This window comes from Canis lupus, chromosome 22, assembly GCF_011100685.1.
Source record: "Canis lupus familiaris isolate Mischka breed German Shepherd chromosome 22, alternate assembly UU_Cfam_GSD_1.0, whole genome shotgun sequence".
In the NCBI taxonomy this organism is placed as follows: Eukaryota; Metazoa; Chordata; class Mammalia; order Carnivora; family Canidae; genus Canis; species Canis lupus.
Genome location: NC_049243.1, coordinates 16383063 through 16398644, shown reverse-complemented (window position 1 = coordinate 16398644; position 15582 = coordinate 16383063). Strand labels below are relative to the sequence as shown.

The following is a 15582-nucleotide window of genomic DNA, read 5'->3' as shown; positions in this document are numbered from 1 at the left end:
ATCTAATAAGTGATTTCAGCAAGGTTGCAGGATAACTATAAATCACTATCGAAGGAAATTACAGAAGAACCCAAAAAGATAGAGAAAAACATAATAAAATAAAATAAAATACTTAGTCTTGAGAAGTCCCATAATAAAAAAGTGCACTTGTTTTTTTTTAAGCCAGCATTTTCCAAATTTACTTAATCCGAGAACATAACTAATGTTCTCAGAACACACTTCAGAAAACTCTGAGCTAGATGGACCAGGCATTAAAAAGTATGCACAAAAAAATTAATGATTTTTGTATTCTTATGGTGGTCTAAGATGCTTAATTAGAGCCTCTTCAGTTATGTTTACTCTTAATAAACTACATGGATTTTCTTTTTTAAGGCAAACAAAAGTACTCACTGTTGTAGTATTTCCTTTCCCTTCTGAATGGAGCTTTCAGTCAATGACAGGTGCTAGGGGAGTTATTTCAAGCCAACGTGTAAAACTCTTGCTAGTAGTTCCCAAGTTTAATGGATTTGGAAGCTCTATAACACAGAGTATTTCTCACAAGGAGACATATCAACTCCACTCTTTCCTAGAGATGTGATAGTGAAACCTATTGCTCATGATTCTAGAGTAAGCAGTCCAGGTCTAATAAAGTTCAGAAAATTAAGATCAGTAGGAAGGGTAGTCCATGTACATCAAGAGATAATATCTTCTGAAGGTACCAAAAAGAAAAAAAAGCCAGGTGGATACAAAGCTGTTTTGGAAATAGAGTGATAACAGAGAGAGATGACTAACAAACAAGAGAACCATGTAAAATTAAAAAAGAGAATGGACAACTCACAACTGACTATATATAGTATGCCATCAAATATATATCCTAAATCCCCTCATAGCCCATCACCATCAAGGATCACAAGCACTGACTTCGAAGGAGGAAAAATGTGCTGTGGGGGCTCCATCTGAAAGCAAATAAAGTCTATGGTGCAATGAGCAACATTATTTTTCTGCTTTTTTAGATGCAGATGGAAGAGGGTCAGAAATTTACTAGAAACTAAAATAGAACTATGTGTATCTTTTTAATTCAAGGATGCGTCTTCAGATTTATAACAGTCTTTAAAATATACTGAATATGAGTGTCTAGTCAAGGCACATGTCCAATACAAGAGTAAGATCTTTGGGAACAGAGAAATAAAACAAAACAAAAATATTCCTCAGATTCATTTATTTTATTACTTTACTTCCCTGTGCAGTGAGTATATTAGCAAGTCTTGTATTGTAAAAGAATGGTAAAATTCAGTGCAGTCTGAATTGCAGTTTTAAAAGTCCTGGTAAGTAAAATAAATGAAAAAACAAAAATTTACTTTTAAAAGAAAACAAGGCTTGAGCCTACTGAATCAAAAAGTCAAAGGGAAAAATAAGTTCACCTGACAATCCCAGCACCCTTCATTTGCAGGCCTCACTCATGATGCCTCCTTAAGACTACTTTGAAGGAAAAAGTAAATCATGTAATATTCAGCATAAACCTAAAGCATCATAATTTAATTCCCAATTAACCAACATCATAATTCAGGGCTCCACACTTTAGGTTGCTATTAATAAAGGTGAGACTTAGAAGATAAATGATTAACATAATATCTATTAGTATTCATTTATACAAAAAGAAAATGCTGCAGATTTTTCAACTTGATTCTTAATGTTGATATTCAAATAATTTAAGGCTTGAATTATTTTATGAATTGTAATTAAAGTTAGAAGCAAATCTGAGTAGTATGTCTATTCTAACTGTAAAAAAACAGAAAGCATCTTAGGTAATACCCTGACATGTTGCTTTGCTTCAGAAGTTATTTCATCTTCAGAAAAAGTAACATGAAATAATAATATAATCTGTACATTCACTGCTCAATAAAGAACAACTCAGATTACCCAGAAACCTTTTAAAGATGTTTTTATATTAGTTCCTTTGAGTAGATTACAATATATTATCAAACAGCAAAATTCAAACAATACTTTTTGTACAGGTTCTTAAAATTATTATCTAGCATATTATTCTTTTACTATTAATTTACGTAGTGAAATAAAATGTCTCTTTTGAATAATATAGCAGGGTCAAAACTAGATGTCAGTATTTTCATAATAATCTGTCAGGTTTGGCTATCACAAACGAAATATGGGCTTCAAAGGGTAGATACCAACAGTATTAAATTGACATATCCATGCATATGGCATGCATTTATGAATGAATAATCTCTCCCTCTATGTGAGCAGCTTTCATATCTCCAGTAAAATCCTTCTGTATATTCTACAACCTTTGATGGGACTTGTGAAAGGCTGGGTAATTGATGAAGAAATAAAGAATATCAAATACAACCAAGCTTCATTAAAGTGAAGCTTGAAGATGTTGCATGGAATCCCCAAATTCCACCACCTGTGATTTGAAAATTATGTTCTTAAATGGAGCCAAGCCAGCTGTACAGTTTTATCTGCTTAATTCTGTTAATACTGCAACAAAACAGAACAACATGAGCACTGCCCATATGACAATGTTTGAAGGAAAGTTTCTGGAAATATGTATGGTGGAAGAAATATATTTCAGTCTTTCAGTGACCTTGATCAACTTGTACTTTTAGTGCAGAAATTTAAGTATGGTAAATTATACCCATTAATTTATTTAAGAATTTATCAGCAAGAATGAAAAATCTCTGGACTATGATCAAATATGGGCTTGTACTTTTTATTAGATACTAATTGGCAGAACTTCACTGTTACATAATTCTAATTTTCCTTTGAAGTTAATGATTTCTATAACAATTGTCCTCTTTTTAATATCTATTATGATCTTTTGATATCAAATACAAACTAGTTATAGCCTAACTTTATCACTACATCATTAAAATTACTAACATGACCTTGTTCTAATACGTTTAGGATCTATTTTAACTCATTAATTTATGTATCCTCTCAATCTCCTTCCTCATTAAATAGGTTAGAGTTTTTTGGTTATATGTTTCTTTTTAATATTTTTATTAGTGGTAGAATAATTTATAGTTTTTTGTGAACATCATTTGAATTTAAAAGATAACTTTCAAATGTGTATCCCAGGATGTCATTATAAAATATTTGTGCAAAGTTACTTCGAAAGTAAAACTTGAGATAGTTCTTTTTGTAAAGTATACAAAACCTGAAAAATATATCATAATTATTTAAAAAAGAACCAAAAAATAAATTTTACTTTTAAAATAGATAAATAGATAAGAACTTTAAAAATAGATAAAATTCATTAGGTCATAGCTTTTCCTTCCACATTAATTTCATCTTCAAACTAAGGTGGAATAAAATAAAGACCTAAACATTATTTAAATTACAACTTCAGTAAAAAAGACTTTTTCCACTTGTATTTTATCTTAAAGCTTCAAGAAGAAAGAATAAAGACCCTCGTGAGATATTTTAGTTTGTTTCACATAACTGGACCTGTAACTTTCTTCTAAATTTATGCAGTATGCAGGGATTTTTGTGTGTTTTGCATTAACATATACCCTTCACCTAGAATAGTGCCTGGCACCTAATAGATGTACAATGAATATTTGCTGAGTAGATGAATACAGAAAAATATTTAAAACAGGATGATTATTTAAAAGGTAATAACAATCCATCTGTCCAGAATCAATGCCCAAGATGGTGTGTATGTTAAGGCCTTAGAACTAAACATTATCTACATAATTACAATTAATTTCATTGGAACAACAGCTGAACAAGCTCTTTTCCTGATATTAAGAAGTACTATGAATTTATAAAAAAAGGTTTAGAAACCACCAAGTTCTAAAACATTTCTTGGATATAAAAGCCTCCATAGAATCCAGGTCATAAAAATACTTGGAAAATCAAGACTTGACAAGTGTCTCTCCAGGCTTAGGAAAGCAATTCAAAAGCAACTACACTTTAAAAACACAAAAGGTAAAAAAAAAAAAAAAAAAAAAAAAAAAATAAAAACACAAAAGGTTTGTCTAAGCAGCAGTGCCAGGGTATTTTACAGTAACTCCAAATTGCCTGTGGCATCTTTTTACTGGTTTCCCGGTATTAGTTTTAGAGTTAAAAGGAACCAATTTGGAAAGGGCCTGCAGGAAACACAAAAAGCAGTTTTCTCTGCCCCCCAATGTTTTCTCATACAGTCATCAGAAATATAAGATAATGTTACACTTTTCTTCCTATATAATTTTACAAATAATATGAGACTCCCTAATGCTTCATTTACTTTGGAAAAATAAGGAAAATCGTATAATGTTTAAAGAACATTGCGGGAAACAGTGAGAGCGTTTATCCAGTTAAGAGTAAGTTATGAACCCCATACTATGTGTGATAGTTGGAGAGTTCACCATAATAAAGTCACTAAAATTAAGAGAGAATATTTAATGACAGCTAAAAGAACCAGCTGAAGTCTAGCTAGGACAAAATAGATATTTAGTCTACAGAGCAAATAATTCCTAAACTTCACAAGAAAAATATTAACCTTTAGATTTAAAGTATTAAGTTGGTTTTATTTTAATTTTCCATACAAGAGACTATTAACTTAGTCACTGTGTCTTTTAATATTTCATGCTTTTTATTCAATGATTTCTCCTTATGCCTTTAAGAGACCATACAGGCAACTGATTTCTACAAAAGCTTTTGATTTATATGCAGGCTTTTGGGTGGTTTTTCCTGCAAACTATTAGAAAAATCTTCAATGAGTGATCATTGCTACATTTAAGAAAACGAAGTTCTTCCAAAACCTTACACCAATAACAAACACCTTAATAAAAGATACAATATAATTTCACAATTAAAAATAGTGCAAGAGTTAAAAATTAAAAGTGACACAATCCATGGTGTGAGTGAACAACTGTGCTAAGGCTTCTAAAAACTTCACTGTACCTTTGCAACCCTTTAATTTTTCTAATGGGACTTATCAATTAGAGTTATCGTCTTATTCATCTGGTGAATATTTTGCTTTTGATTAATTTAAAATTTGTCACAATTCCAGTTACAAAAAGAGAAAGTGCTCATAGACCCTCAACATGGATATTCTCAGAGGCCAAGACAATTCAACACTAACTCTACATTAAACGTATTGACAACTGCATACATTCTTTTTCTTCAGGGGCTTTTTTATGTATATATGTACATATGCATTTTTTTAAAATGGAGATGAATGAAGGTATGTTAAGCTGGTGGCTTTTGCATATCAAGGAGATGCTTCCACAAACTAAGTCAATTATTCATGCAGAAAAAGAAGAAAGAATGCTCTCATCCCCAATAACAATGTTCATGATCCAAAAATATTTGTTATATTAATGCAAAATCATAAAATATCAACAAGCACAGGAGAAAAAAATATCAGAATCACCAAAAGATTTAATGATTCTATTCTGCTTCTTTCTGTAAAATATTTCAATTATCTTATAAAATTTTTTACGTTGACTGCCAAAAAAGTAAATCAGTAAAAAAATAGAATAAAGCATAGATGAATATTCACAAATGGGTAGAAAGAATATGAAAATATTGCTGTGGTTCAGAATCACTACATGGGCTGTGACAACTGATAAAACTATTGTCCAGCTAAGTTTACATAGACTTAAAATCAATGATAAAGCAATTAGGACTATTAAGGGAAGAAAGGAAAGTCACTGACTGTAGAAAGAAAATGATCACTCAGTACCAAACACCTTTGAATGAAAGAGCTACAGTGAGGAATGACAAATGTGCTCATCAGTTAGGGCCACCCTGAAACAGAAAAAGGAAGTAGAAAGAAGTGAAATAAGGAAACTAAATTTTTCTCTAGGGAGAAAAGAATAAAATCAATCTCATCAAATCCTCTTAAAAAATTTTAAAACACATAAAGGTAAAACTTCCATTTTGACTCTTCGACTGTAATAGTTTAAAACACATTTGGGAGCACATTATGAACAGCAACTAGGCTTCATCTTCTAGAAATACAGACTTAAAAATAATTACTTTTACCATCAAAATAAGATTAAGATGTATTAATGGAAAAAAGAGAATGTAAATATAGTCACATGAAAAGTCAGAAGGGGAAAGATATGTTACATCAATTTCTTCAAGAAAGAAGACATAAACTAAATATTGATGGTATTTCAGTCTTTCGGAGAAAAAGTGGCCAATGAGAGTGAGGGAAAAGAGCTCTTAATTAAACATATGAACCATTAGTAATATACTATAAAATATGAACTGATAAATTATCTAGAAAATGATAGTTTTCTAGAATAAAATGGTAAAGAGTAAAGTTCCCATGGCCCAACGCATAATTACTGGTACTAGGCTTGTTGTTGTTATTTTATTTCTCTTGGAAAGGAGTGATGGAGGGGTAGATGACACTGAGGTGGTAAGAGAAAAATATGTAAGAAGACCAAAACTAAACTAAAGCTAGCAAATGAGAAAACACTGTATACTTCAATGATAAGGCTATCATAATTTTAGAGTGTATTTTGCTATTTTAGAGAAATAGAAACCTATTAGACTTCTAATGATAAGTATATTAACAGGTATCATAAATTGAGGAAAGGAAATAAAAAAACTATATGAAACTAATTTTAATATACCTTGCCCTCCTGTTTTTCCCTAAATATAACTGAGTATCTAAAGTTACCTAAGTCCTTTATAAAATGGACTCCATGAGACCAATAGTTCTAAATTACATCAACAAAATTATCACAGAGCTTTGACATACATTTGGCAACAAAATCAAATAATCGTTAAACAGAGATATTATAGTTAATACATACATATATATATGCAGCATGACTTCATATGTAATTCAAAGTTCTTTTCTTAATCTGATATGTAAAGAATATACACATATCCAACAGAGATTTGAATTTGACAACTGCTGGACATAATTTAGTCAAATTTAAAGTAACAAATTGGGAAAGAACAAAATATGCATAAAAACTTGCAAACGTAAATAAGGGCACCTATTCCAAAGCAAAATATAACAAAGCATTACACAAGAAAAGTTAATTCCAACGCATTCATTTTTATTGTAGTTCAATGTAATTAATTAGAATATTACTTTAAAGTGGCCAGTTTTAAGCAAATTCAAAATATTTTTTTCCACACTGGCAAATCTTGTGTTGCTATGACTAATCATTTAGAGCTATGTATTTTCTTCAAAATAACTTATGCCTCGTACAGAATTTGGATCACGTACCCATGCCTCTGTCTGAATGGGCCCTGATGTTGCTTAGTAGCACCTCTTCATAGTTTCATAGTCAATGAATTTAACAACTGCTGTCATACCTGAAGAATGGAGAGCTTCAACTTCTGCTCGGTAAACTGAGGAGACAAAAAGGAGTTTTCAACATGGCAATCGGACATTGTCTACAAAGGGCAGTATTTGATAGAAACAAATACTCAAGAGTGGTTACAATGTGCATTTTTTTGGAAGCTCAGTTTTTAGATTAATTTTTAGTGAGATATGTATATATTGTGAGATGATTACTGCAGTAAGTTTAGTTAATGTTCATCACCACACATAGTTACAAAACTTTTTTCTATGCTGAAAACTCTTAAGATCTACTCTCTTAGTAACTTCAAGTATGCAAATATTTCAAAGGAAATTTTTAAGGGAATAATATTTTAAGAAAGAAAACTTACCTTTAGATAATCATAAATTGGCTCAAAAAACGGGAGAATTCTCACCTCCATATGAGTTCTGACAAACACTGAGCAGTAGTAAGATTTCAGGACAGAACTAAGAAGCTCAGTAGAGAAGAATATTCACATATTAATGGGTGTAAAAAGAACTAGTGTTATGTCTTATAGTTAGCCACTGAAGCCCTTTGAGAACATTAGTACACAATTCTTACCTATAATCAGAAAATGTAACTATGGAGCAATCTATGTAACAAATAGAAATATATGACAAAAATAAATCTCAAAGAAGGGGACTGCCACCACGGGCAGCTGGCATGAAGTAGGAATAAACACATTAGTTATATTCAAGACTTGTAGGATTTGAGACATGGCAAGACCAGACACTTTTATTTTGTCAGTTTACCTAGTGTAATTTGGCTCTGGGAACTAATTCACGTTAACAAACACACAAGGAATTGATTTACATAAACAATAACAATCTTAAATTTTTTTTCTGTTAAGGTAACTAGGAATAGCTCAACTACTATTTGGAGTACTTCTCTACTATATGTCAACCCATTCAGGACCCAAATTACAGGTCTGAATGTTGCTTAGTGAAGATGAAATGAAAATGAAAAACTATTTATTCTTAAGGAATACTTCCTTCAAATGAGGGTAGCTGGAGGCTCTTACTACAACAATATCTACTCTAAGAGTATCTCTTCATAAGCTCACCAGAATCAGAAAAAGCTAAATGTAACAAGAATTCTTATTATCTATAACCTTGTAAAATATGTTATCCTGAGTATAGTAGGAGAAAAAAATCTGTTTTTACTGATCAACTAGTATATGTAACATCACAAGGTTATTAAGTTAATCCATAGTGTTTTCTTCCTAGGTCTGGATGCTGGTAAATTCAGAGACACCATGCTGGAATTTTTCTTTCCTTTTTTAGGGGGGTGGGGGGGTTCTTGTATTAGACTTCTTGATATACATTCACATCTATCTCCTCCTCCTTTATTTCTTAGCCTTACACTTCAGTGATCTGTGAATTACTGTGAGAATTTCTGGACCTATGCTTCAATTATAAGCTCCTCAGATAATTATATCAGTTCTGATAAGTTCAATAAATGAAAGTCATAATATAGCCTCGGAAAATAAATAAGTTGACATCCTTTAAGAAGCTTAGAGTCTAATAAAAAACAGCCTGTGTAAAAAAAAATGACTTTTATATAATGTGGAGTATACTGTACTAATGGTGCAGTGATATGGTACTTAATAAGACTCAGGAGTTTGGGAAGAATTTGCTGGAACAGATTGACAATGGATACAGTCTTCAAGGATGAAGAAGGTTTTAGCTAAGTAAAAAAAACTGAGGAGGGTGTTCCACAGAAAGTTAATGAGACATAAAATATGGAGATGAGAGCAGAAAACTACAGTTTAGATAATTATGGCATGATGTGAGAAGGGTCAACCAATAGGAAATTAGACAGGACAAGAAGGTAAGTGACAGAAGATAGAGGCTCTATATGCATGCTGCAGGCTGTATTTGTTCCACAGTGAAAGATTTTAACTAGGAAGAATGACATGGTATAAGATCAGGATCAGTAATAATAGTCCCAATGGACAAATTTAAGAGGAATAAGGTTTAAGGCAAGAAAACCATTTTGGAGGCTGTTATAGTATTCCAGTTGAGAGGGCAGAAAGAACTGAACTAAATATAGCAGTCTAGAGAAAGAAGGAGAATTTTTCCCAAATTCTCAAATCTTTCTATGGAAATATAAGGTTGAGAAAAGGCAAAGATAGTGTGAAGAATTTTTTAAATGTTAGATTATTCTAATGAGTTGATTATCTTCATAACAGCACTATAATGCAATTAAGATTACAGTGTCTTAACGACAGTTATAACTCATGTTTTTCCTAAATCTTTATCTGGTTGGTCTCTGGTTAAAAATAGGAAAGTTGACTATTCTTGACAAACCTTTAAAAGCTATCTTACATTAGGTGTTTTTCAGAAGATAACTAGTCCTATCTCTTTCAGGGGGTAAATATTGTTTATTTGTTTAATGGTGCAATGTTTAGAGAGCCCCCAGTCCCTCAATCTAAATGAAAGTACACATTCAATTAAAGTCAGAAGAGTCACCTTAGAAGATCATCCAATTATTCTAAGAATACTCTAAAAGCTCAAAACATTTTGGGAATTGTTAGGTACTCTCTTTCACAAACTATATGACATTATATTAAATATATTCAGAAAAGGCAACAGATGAATTTGGTATTATTGATCTTTTTGAGATAATTACACCTATAAGTAAAACTTTGTTAATAATTTCATCAAGTGTTTGAAGAAATTAGGATAATAGCATATCCAGAATTATCTGATATATCCCAAGTACCTGACACTTACCAGCTACTCAATTATGGTTTTACTCAGTATTTGTTAAGGAACTCGTCTGTAAGTCTAACATCTGAATACATATAGGTCTGTTTATTATTCTCTGTTGCTTATTTGTTTCTCACTCATTTTCTCTATTTTTAACCATGCTTCCAAATTTTTTTTATAGGATACCAGACATCACAGATGAAATACTGAAGAGGTTTTAGAAAAAATTTTTTTTTCCAAAAGGAAGATTATATTTTCTTTTGGCAGGCAGATGAAGTACAAACAGATATCCTTGAGCCTGTTAATGGTTGGTTGTAGGCTTTGTAATGGCTTGTATTAGTTTTGCACTTACTACTAGGGCATGATCCTTGAGGGATTTCAATGGAAAGCATGAGTCATAATACTAAGCCTTTCAAAAGTTAATGCACTTGGAAATCCTTTTACTTCCTCTGTTCATCAAGATCACCAACAATCAGACATTGTTCAATACAAAAAAAAAAAAACATTTTTCCATTCTCAGCTTAATCAAACTTTCACAGAAGCATTTGACACAAGTACCCCTCTCCTTGCTGCTATCATCAAGGAACATCTAACACCCTGCTTATGCTTCATCATTCACTGAACACAGGAGGGCCTGGTCCTGATCCCTGGCCCTCTCGTATCCTTTTAAAAGATCCAACCAATTCCCTAGCCTGAAATTCAGTTCCTTGAAAAACTACAGTTAACTTTGTCTTCATCACTCCTTCTGGCCAAACTCTCATTGAGCATAGCCTTATTTTATCAACTGAAACTACTCTACCTATGAAATACTTATTTCCAATATTTTTTCTTTAACTTGACCCTCACATCCAACCAGGTCTCTCACACTAGAACTACTCTTTTTTAAATTTTTTTTTATTATGATCTTGCTGATATCTCCAGTGCCCTACCACTCTCCTTTTTTCTAATGTAAGTACCCCCTTCAGAATTAACTAATTAACAGATCCCTCCACTGTGGGAGAAGCAGGGCAGTAGGGCTGCAGAGGAAAACTAGACAGACATAACCCTGCCTTTAAGAAACTTAAAATTATGGTAGAGGATGGAGCTATCAAGCCAAGAACCAACACTAAAAATACTGACAAACTGTAGCAAGTTCTGGAAGTGGCCCCAACATCACTTCCTGAAGAAGTCTTCTTTGACTTGCCCCCAAGCCCCCAAGAACGAGAAGAGCTGGTAGAGGGGGAAACATGTGCAAAGTTCCTTCTCTCTGAGGCTCCCTCTTTCCTCTTCCCCTTCTTATTCTCTGTTGGGTCTTCTCCTCTGATCACTGTATTCCTTCTTGACCTTATCTTCTGTCTTTCCCTTCCCCTTTCCTCATGATTTCTTGCTTTCTTTTGTAGACAGCATATAATGCAGAACTAAAGAATGCTTAAATTACTGTCTTAATTATTATCATTTATTGTTAGCTAAATAATTAGCTTTTCTGTTCTGATTTCTTTTAAGTAGGCCAATTGTGTATATTTCTTTAATTTAAATGAAATCCATAGAATTTAACTCTGTGCCACTCCACTCATTTTCTTCCTTGTGAATCGGCATAACTTTACTAGAAAGAAAAGCAAACACTGACAGTTGATGATAAATGAAGTAACTGATCAACTTCACTTCATCACTTTTAAATACTGTTCTGATATACAATCTAAAATTAGAACTTATCTAACCAAATTTTGAGACTGATTCTCCCTAAACATCCATAAAACATTAAATATTTTACTTTTCCTCTTTTATAAATTACATATCTATGAACCTGCTCAAAGACCTTAAACATGTACGGCCATAGAACCAAAGTCCCAGTCCCAAGGCAATGGCCTTCTATGTCCTTGCTAGAATGCGACATTCAGTAATATTAGTATATGATAGCTTGACAGCATGCATACCTTGTTGTCTTCCCAATAAAGTGCAAAACATTCATCTCCAGGTTTCCACAATTTTGCATACTCCATAGGAATAGATGATTCTAGTACTTTTTCTGGTTTAATGGGCCCAGATCTTCTTTTGGGCCCACTGTTGTAAAATACTTTATCATCATAAGGTGTAGCTGTGATGGGTCCTGCCGGCTTAATCGGTCCCACTCGCCTGCCCCTCAGTGGCATGTCTGTCTCTCCATTTGGAACACCAAGGAAACTATTAGTTCGGACAGGATTCTGGAAATCGGTATTTACATTAAAATGTTTTTCAATTTTTACACCACTGAAAGTTTCGTTACTTGTTCGTGGTTTCCTGTCATAAAAATGATCAGGATTTGCTGTTTGGTTTTCTCTTTTCCCACGTTTCTGGTTATTATAATCAGTGGATTCTTGAGCAAGTGGATTTTCCTTTGCCTCTGCATAGGATGGACCTTTGCCTGATCTGCTTTGCATAGAGTTATCCCTTTTTTTAAAAGCACCGTCGTGCTGAGAACTGAAAGGGTATGAAGGCTCTTTAGTTCTGTCGTATCTAGAGTAGGGTCTATCACACTTGATTCTCTCTTCAGCCCATGCTTCAGACCCTGAAGAAGTACTGGGTCTTTCGGAACCTCTGTTTCTAGGTAATCCACTGCCTTCTAAAACTGACTTTGAATTTTGGGTGTCTCTTTGAAAACGAGGAGGTTTCTCATTTCTTGGCTGTCTGGTATCATTTCGAGGAAGATGTCTTGGTTGATTGTTATCTTTTACTCCATTTTGCTCAGTATTTGACAATCTGTGTTGTCCCTGATGAAGCTGCTGTGGCTGTGATTTAGGTTCTGAAAAGTACAAGGGTATTATATACATATTAAAACAAAGACTCTGCATTAATATCTAGTGATTTAAAGATATCTAAAAAATTATTAATACAAATCATCAAATTACTTATTTTAACATTTTCCACTACCTTCCCACCTCATTATCTTAATCCCCCTCTACTTCCTTAGAGTTCTGTTGTTTCTAATGTCCAGTTTTCCTGGTCAGCCGCATTAGTAAAGTAAAGCAATGATATGAACCATGAGAAAATGAGGGATGATCCAAAAGGAATTTGTCTTTGTCCTTGGATGTTTGCATTCTTATAATATAGCTATCTACATGCGCTACTCTGGTCATTCATTTCCCAAGACATTAATGAAACAGAATTGCAAACTGCTAAGACGCTGCTATGAAGCTGCTAAGTACAATTCCTGGAATCTTGTTTCAATTTAAATATGTATGCCTTCAATGTCAGTCAAGTTCTAGCCTTTGCAAAAATGTTACTCCTCTAACCTGCCTGGATCTGGAGTTGCTAAGTGTTTAGATTACAAATAGATACTTTACTACAGAAGAGAATTAATAATTGCTTTTGACTTATCAAAGTAATTAAGAGGAGGTACCACTTGGAAATACAGAAAAAAGTATCAAAAATATGATTAAGCACAATAGTGCAGATAATGTCCAATTAGGAAACCCAAAGCAGTGACAAAGGTAAATATGTACTCATAGATAACTTAATGGCTGTATTTCATGTAGGGATTTTTGTTCTATTTCAATCTGTAACTTGTCATTTACACTTTCTTCCTCCATTGTTTTATGTAGCATGTCTATAACCCTATCACCAAACATATTGACTGGTCTTTGGTGTACATGTCTTGTTTCTCTTGTCATACACAAGGGTCACAATATTTCTCAACAGTGGCACTACTGACATTTTGGGTGAGACTGTTTCTTGCACTGCAAGAAAATTAACCTTTCTGTCATCCAGACACTAAATACCAAAGCATCTTCCCTAATCACTGGGACGACCAAAACAGTTTTCGTACATCTGCAAAAGCCACTGGAGGCAAAGGGTACCAGGTAAAATGTCTCAAGCAACAGGGATAAAGAGAAGACCTTTAAAAGTTCCTGAATGGCAAAATAAGTCACAGTCTAAAGACCAAGACTCAAAATGGCAAGAAACTTCTCAACAGAACCACTGGAAGCTAAAGCCAATCTAGAGGCTTTAAGTGTCTTTGAAATTAAAGGAAAATTATGTCCTAAGTACAATTCTATACCCAGCCAAATCACCCATTAATTTTGACAAAGAATATATATTTTTTCATATATGTAAGATCTCAAACAGTGGCCAAGACTACTTAGAGATTTTCTTTAAAAATCACCTTTTCCCAAGATTTGCTTTATAACACAAATATCTTATTTTTAACAATTGTAATCAATATTGTATTTTTCTTTAGAGAGAAGAAAAATGGTCACCTTTAGTTTCTCTGGCATTATTATCCAGGAGTGATAATTTAGGGAAGCAGGAAGACTGAACATAAGGAGGACACAAATGAGCATTTTCAGCAGAAAGCATGTACTAGCATTTGTTCCAGTCATTCTCACAGAATAAAAACAGCAGTTGCCTCTTGCTGACTATCTGTTGTGTACTAGGCCCCACATACTAGCACTTTATATACATTACCAATAGTCTGCAGGGCAGTCTCAAGATAAAGATGTTATGAGATTTATGGGATAGAAATAGGTCCCTTGTGAGTTAAAGAAGATTTTCAGCTTCCAAAATCAGTTAAATATGAAGACATTTTATTTGCTGTCAATAGGTTTGAATAGATATTTGAGAAGTGAGCATTTTAGATTTGCTACGTTTAGGAATGAAATTTTAAAGGTATTCTAGTTAGAGCCACCAATACCTCTGATGGTCAGGAAGTACAAGTAACTTAGGTCATCATGAGAGTAACTAAGTATCCTGGACTATGGATAGGGATCTGGATAATCATGTATACAGAATGTAGGTGTGAGAGAATTTGATTTTAATTCTTCTAAAAGAAAAAAAAAAGGAAAAGATTTCCATACTTATTTGATGATGTACATTAGATTACAGAGTAAAACAAATAACTTACTAATAATGAATATACTTTATCTCTATTATTATGCTGAGATAGTACAGTGAGAGAAGAATCCATAAAGAAAACTACTTTAAAAATAAGTTTAGAAATAAACTAAGTAAGGAGAAAATACAACTGTGATTTTTTAAAAAAAGATTTTATTTATTTATTCATGAGAGACACACAGAGAGAGAGAGAGGCAGAGACACAGGCAGAGAGAGAAGCAGACTCCATGCAGGGAGCCAGATGTGAGACTCGACCCCGGGATCACATCCTGAGCCAAAGGCAGATGCCCAACCACTGAGCCACTCAGTCCCTACAACTGTGATTTTAAAAGAACATAGTTTTCATATACATCCATTTTTTTCCTAAAATAAAATAACAGTAAGCCAAGAAAAAAGGAAGGTCATTAAATGTTGCATCATTCCTGAAATGTCCTTAAATCCAATATCTTTTCTTAGGTTATGTAATGAAGTCAGATACAATAGTAAGAATTTTGAAAGTGAGCTAACCTATTAAATAAATACCAGAAGATGCTCAATTACTAAATTGTGGAAAATGTGATTTTAAACAAAGAAATAGCCACAGCAACTTCTTGCAAGATACATCCATGAAGGCAAAAGAAACAAAAGCAAAAATGAATTATTGGGACTTCATCAAGATAAAAAGCTTCTGCACAGCAAAAGATACCGTCAACAAAACTAAAAGACAACCTACAGAATGGAAGAAGATATTTGCAAATGACATATCAGATAAA

The 15582-nt window shown here is 33.0% G+C and overlaps 2 protein-coding genes across 7 annotated transcripts in view; both read right to left on the bottom strand.

The window, feature by feature from the left end:
• The window catches only part of LOC119877415 (tudor domain-containing protein 3-like), an 87634-nt gene extending 80290 nt beyond the window's left edge, over positions 1 to 7344 (bottom strand). Inside the window, exon 1 of the mRNA XM_038570171.1 lies at positions 7267 to 7344. Coding sequence (XP_038426099.1) covers positions 7267 to 7344 — 78 coding nt within the window. The remainder of the gene's footprint in view (positions 1 to 7266) is intronic.
• A 4485-nt stretch (positions 7345 to 11829) lies between these two features.
• TDRD3 (tudor domain containing 3) overlaps positions 11830 to 15582 on the bottom strand; it is a 122415-nt gene continuing 118662 nt past the window's right edge. For all 6 annotated transcript variants that reach the window (XM_038569701.1, XM_038569704.1, XM_038569705.1 and 3 more), the window contains one exon: positions 11830 to 12743. In XM_038569701.1, the coding sequence (XP_038425629.1) occupies positions 11845 to 12743 (899 nt within the window). In that variant the 3' untranslated portion in view covers positions 11830 to 11844. The remainder of the gene's footprint in view (positions 12744 to 15582) is intronic.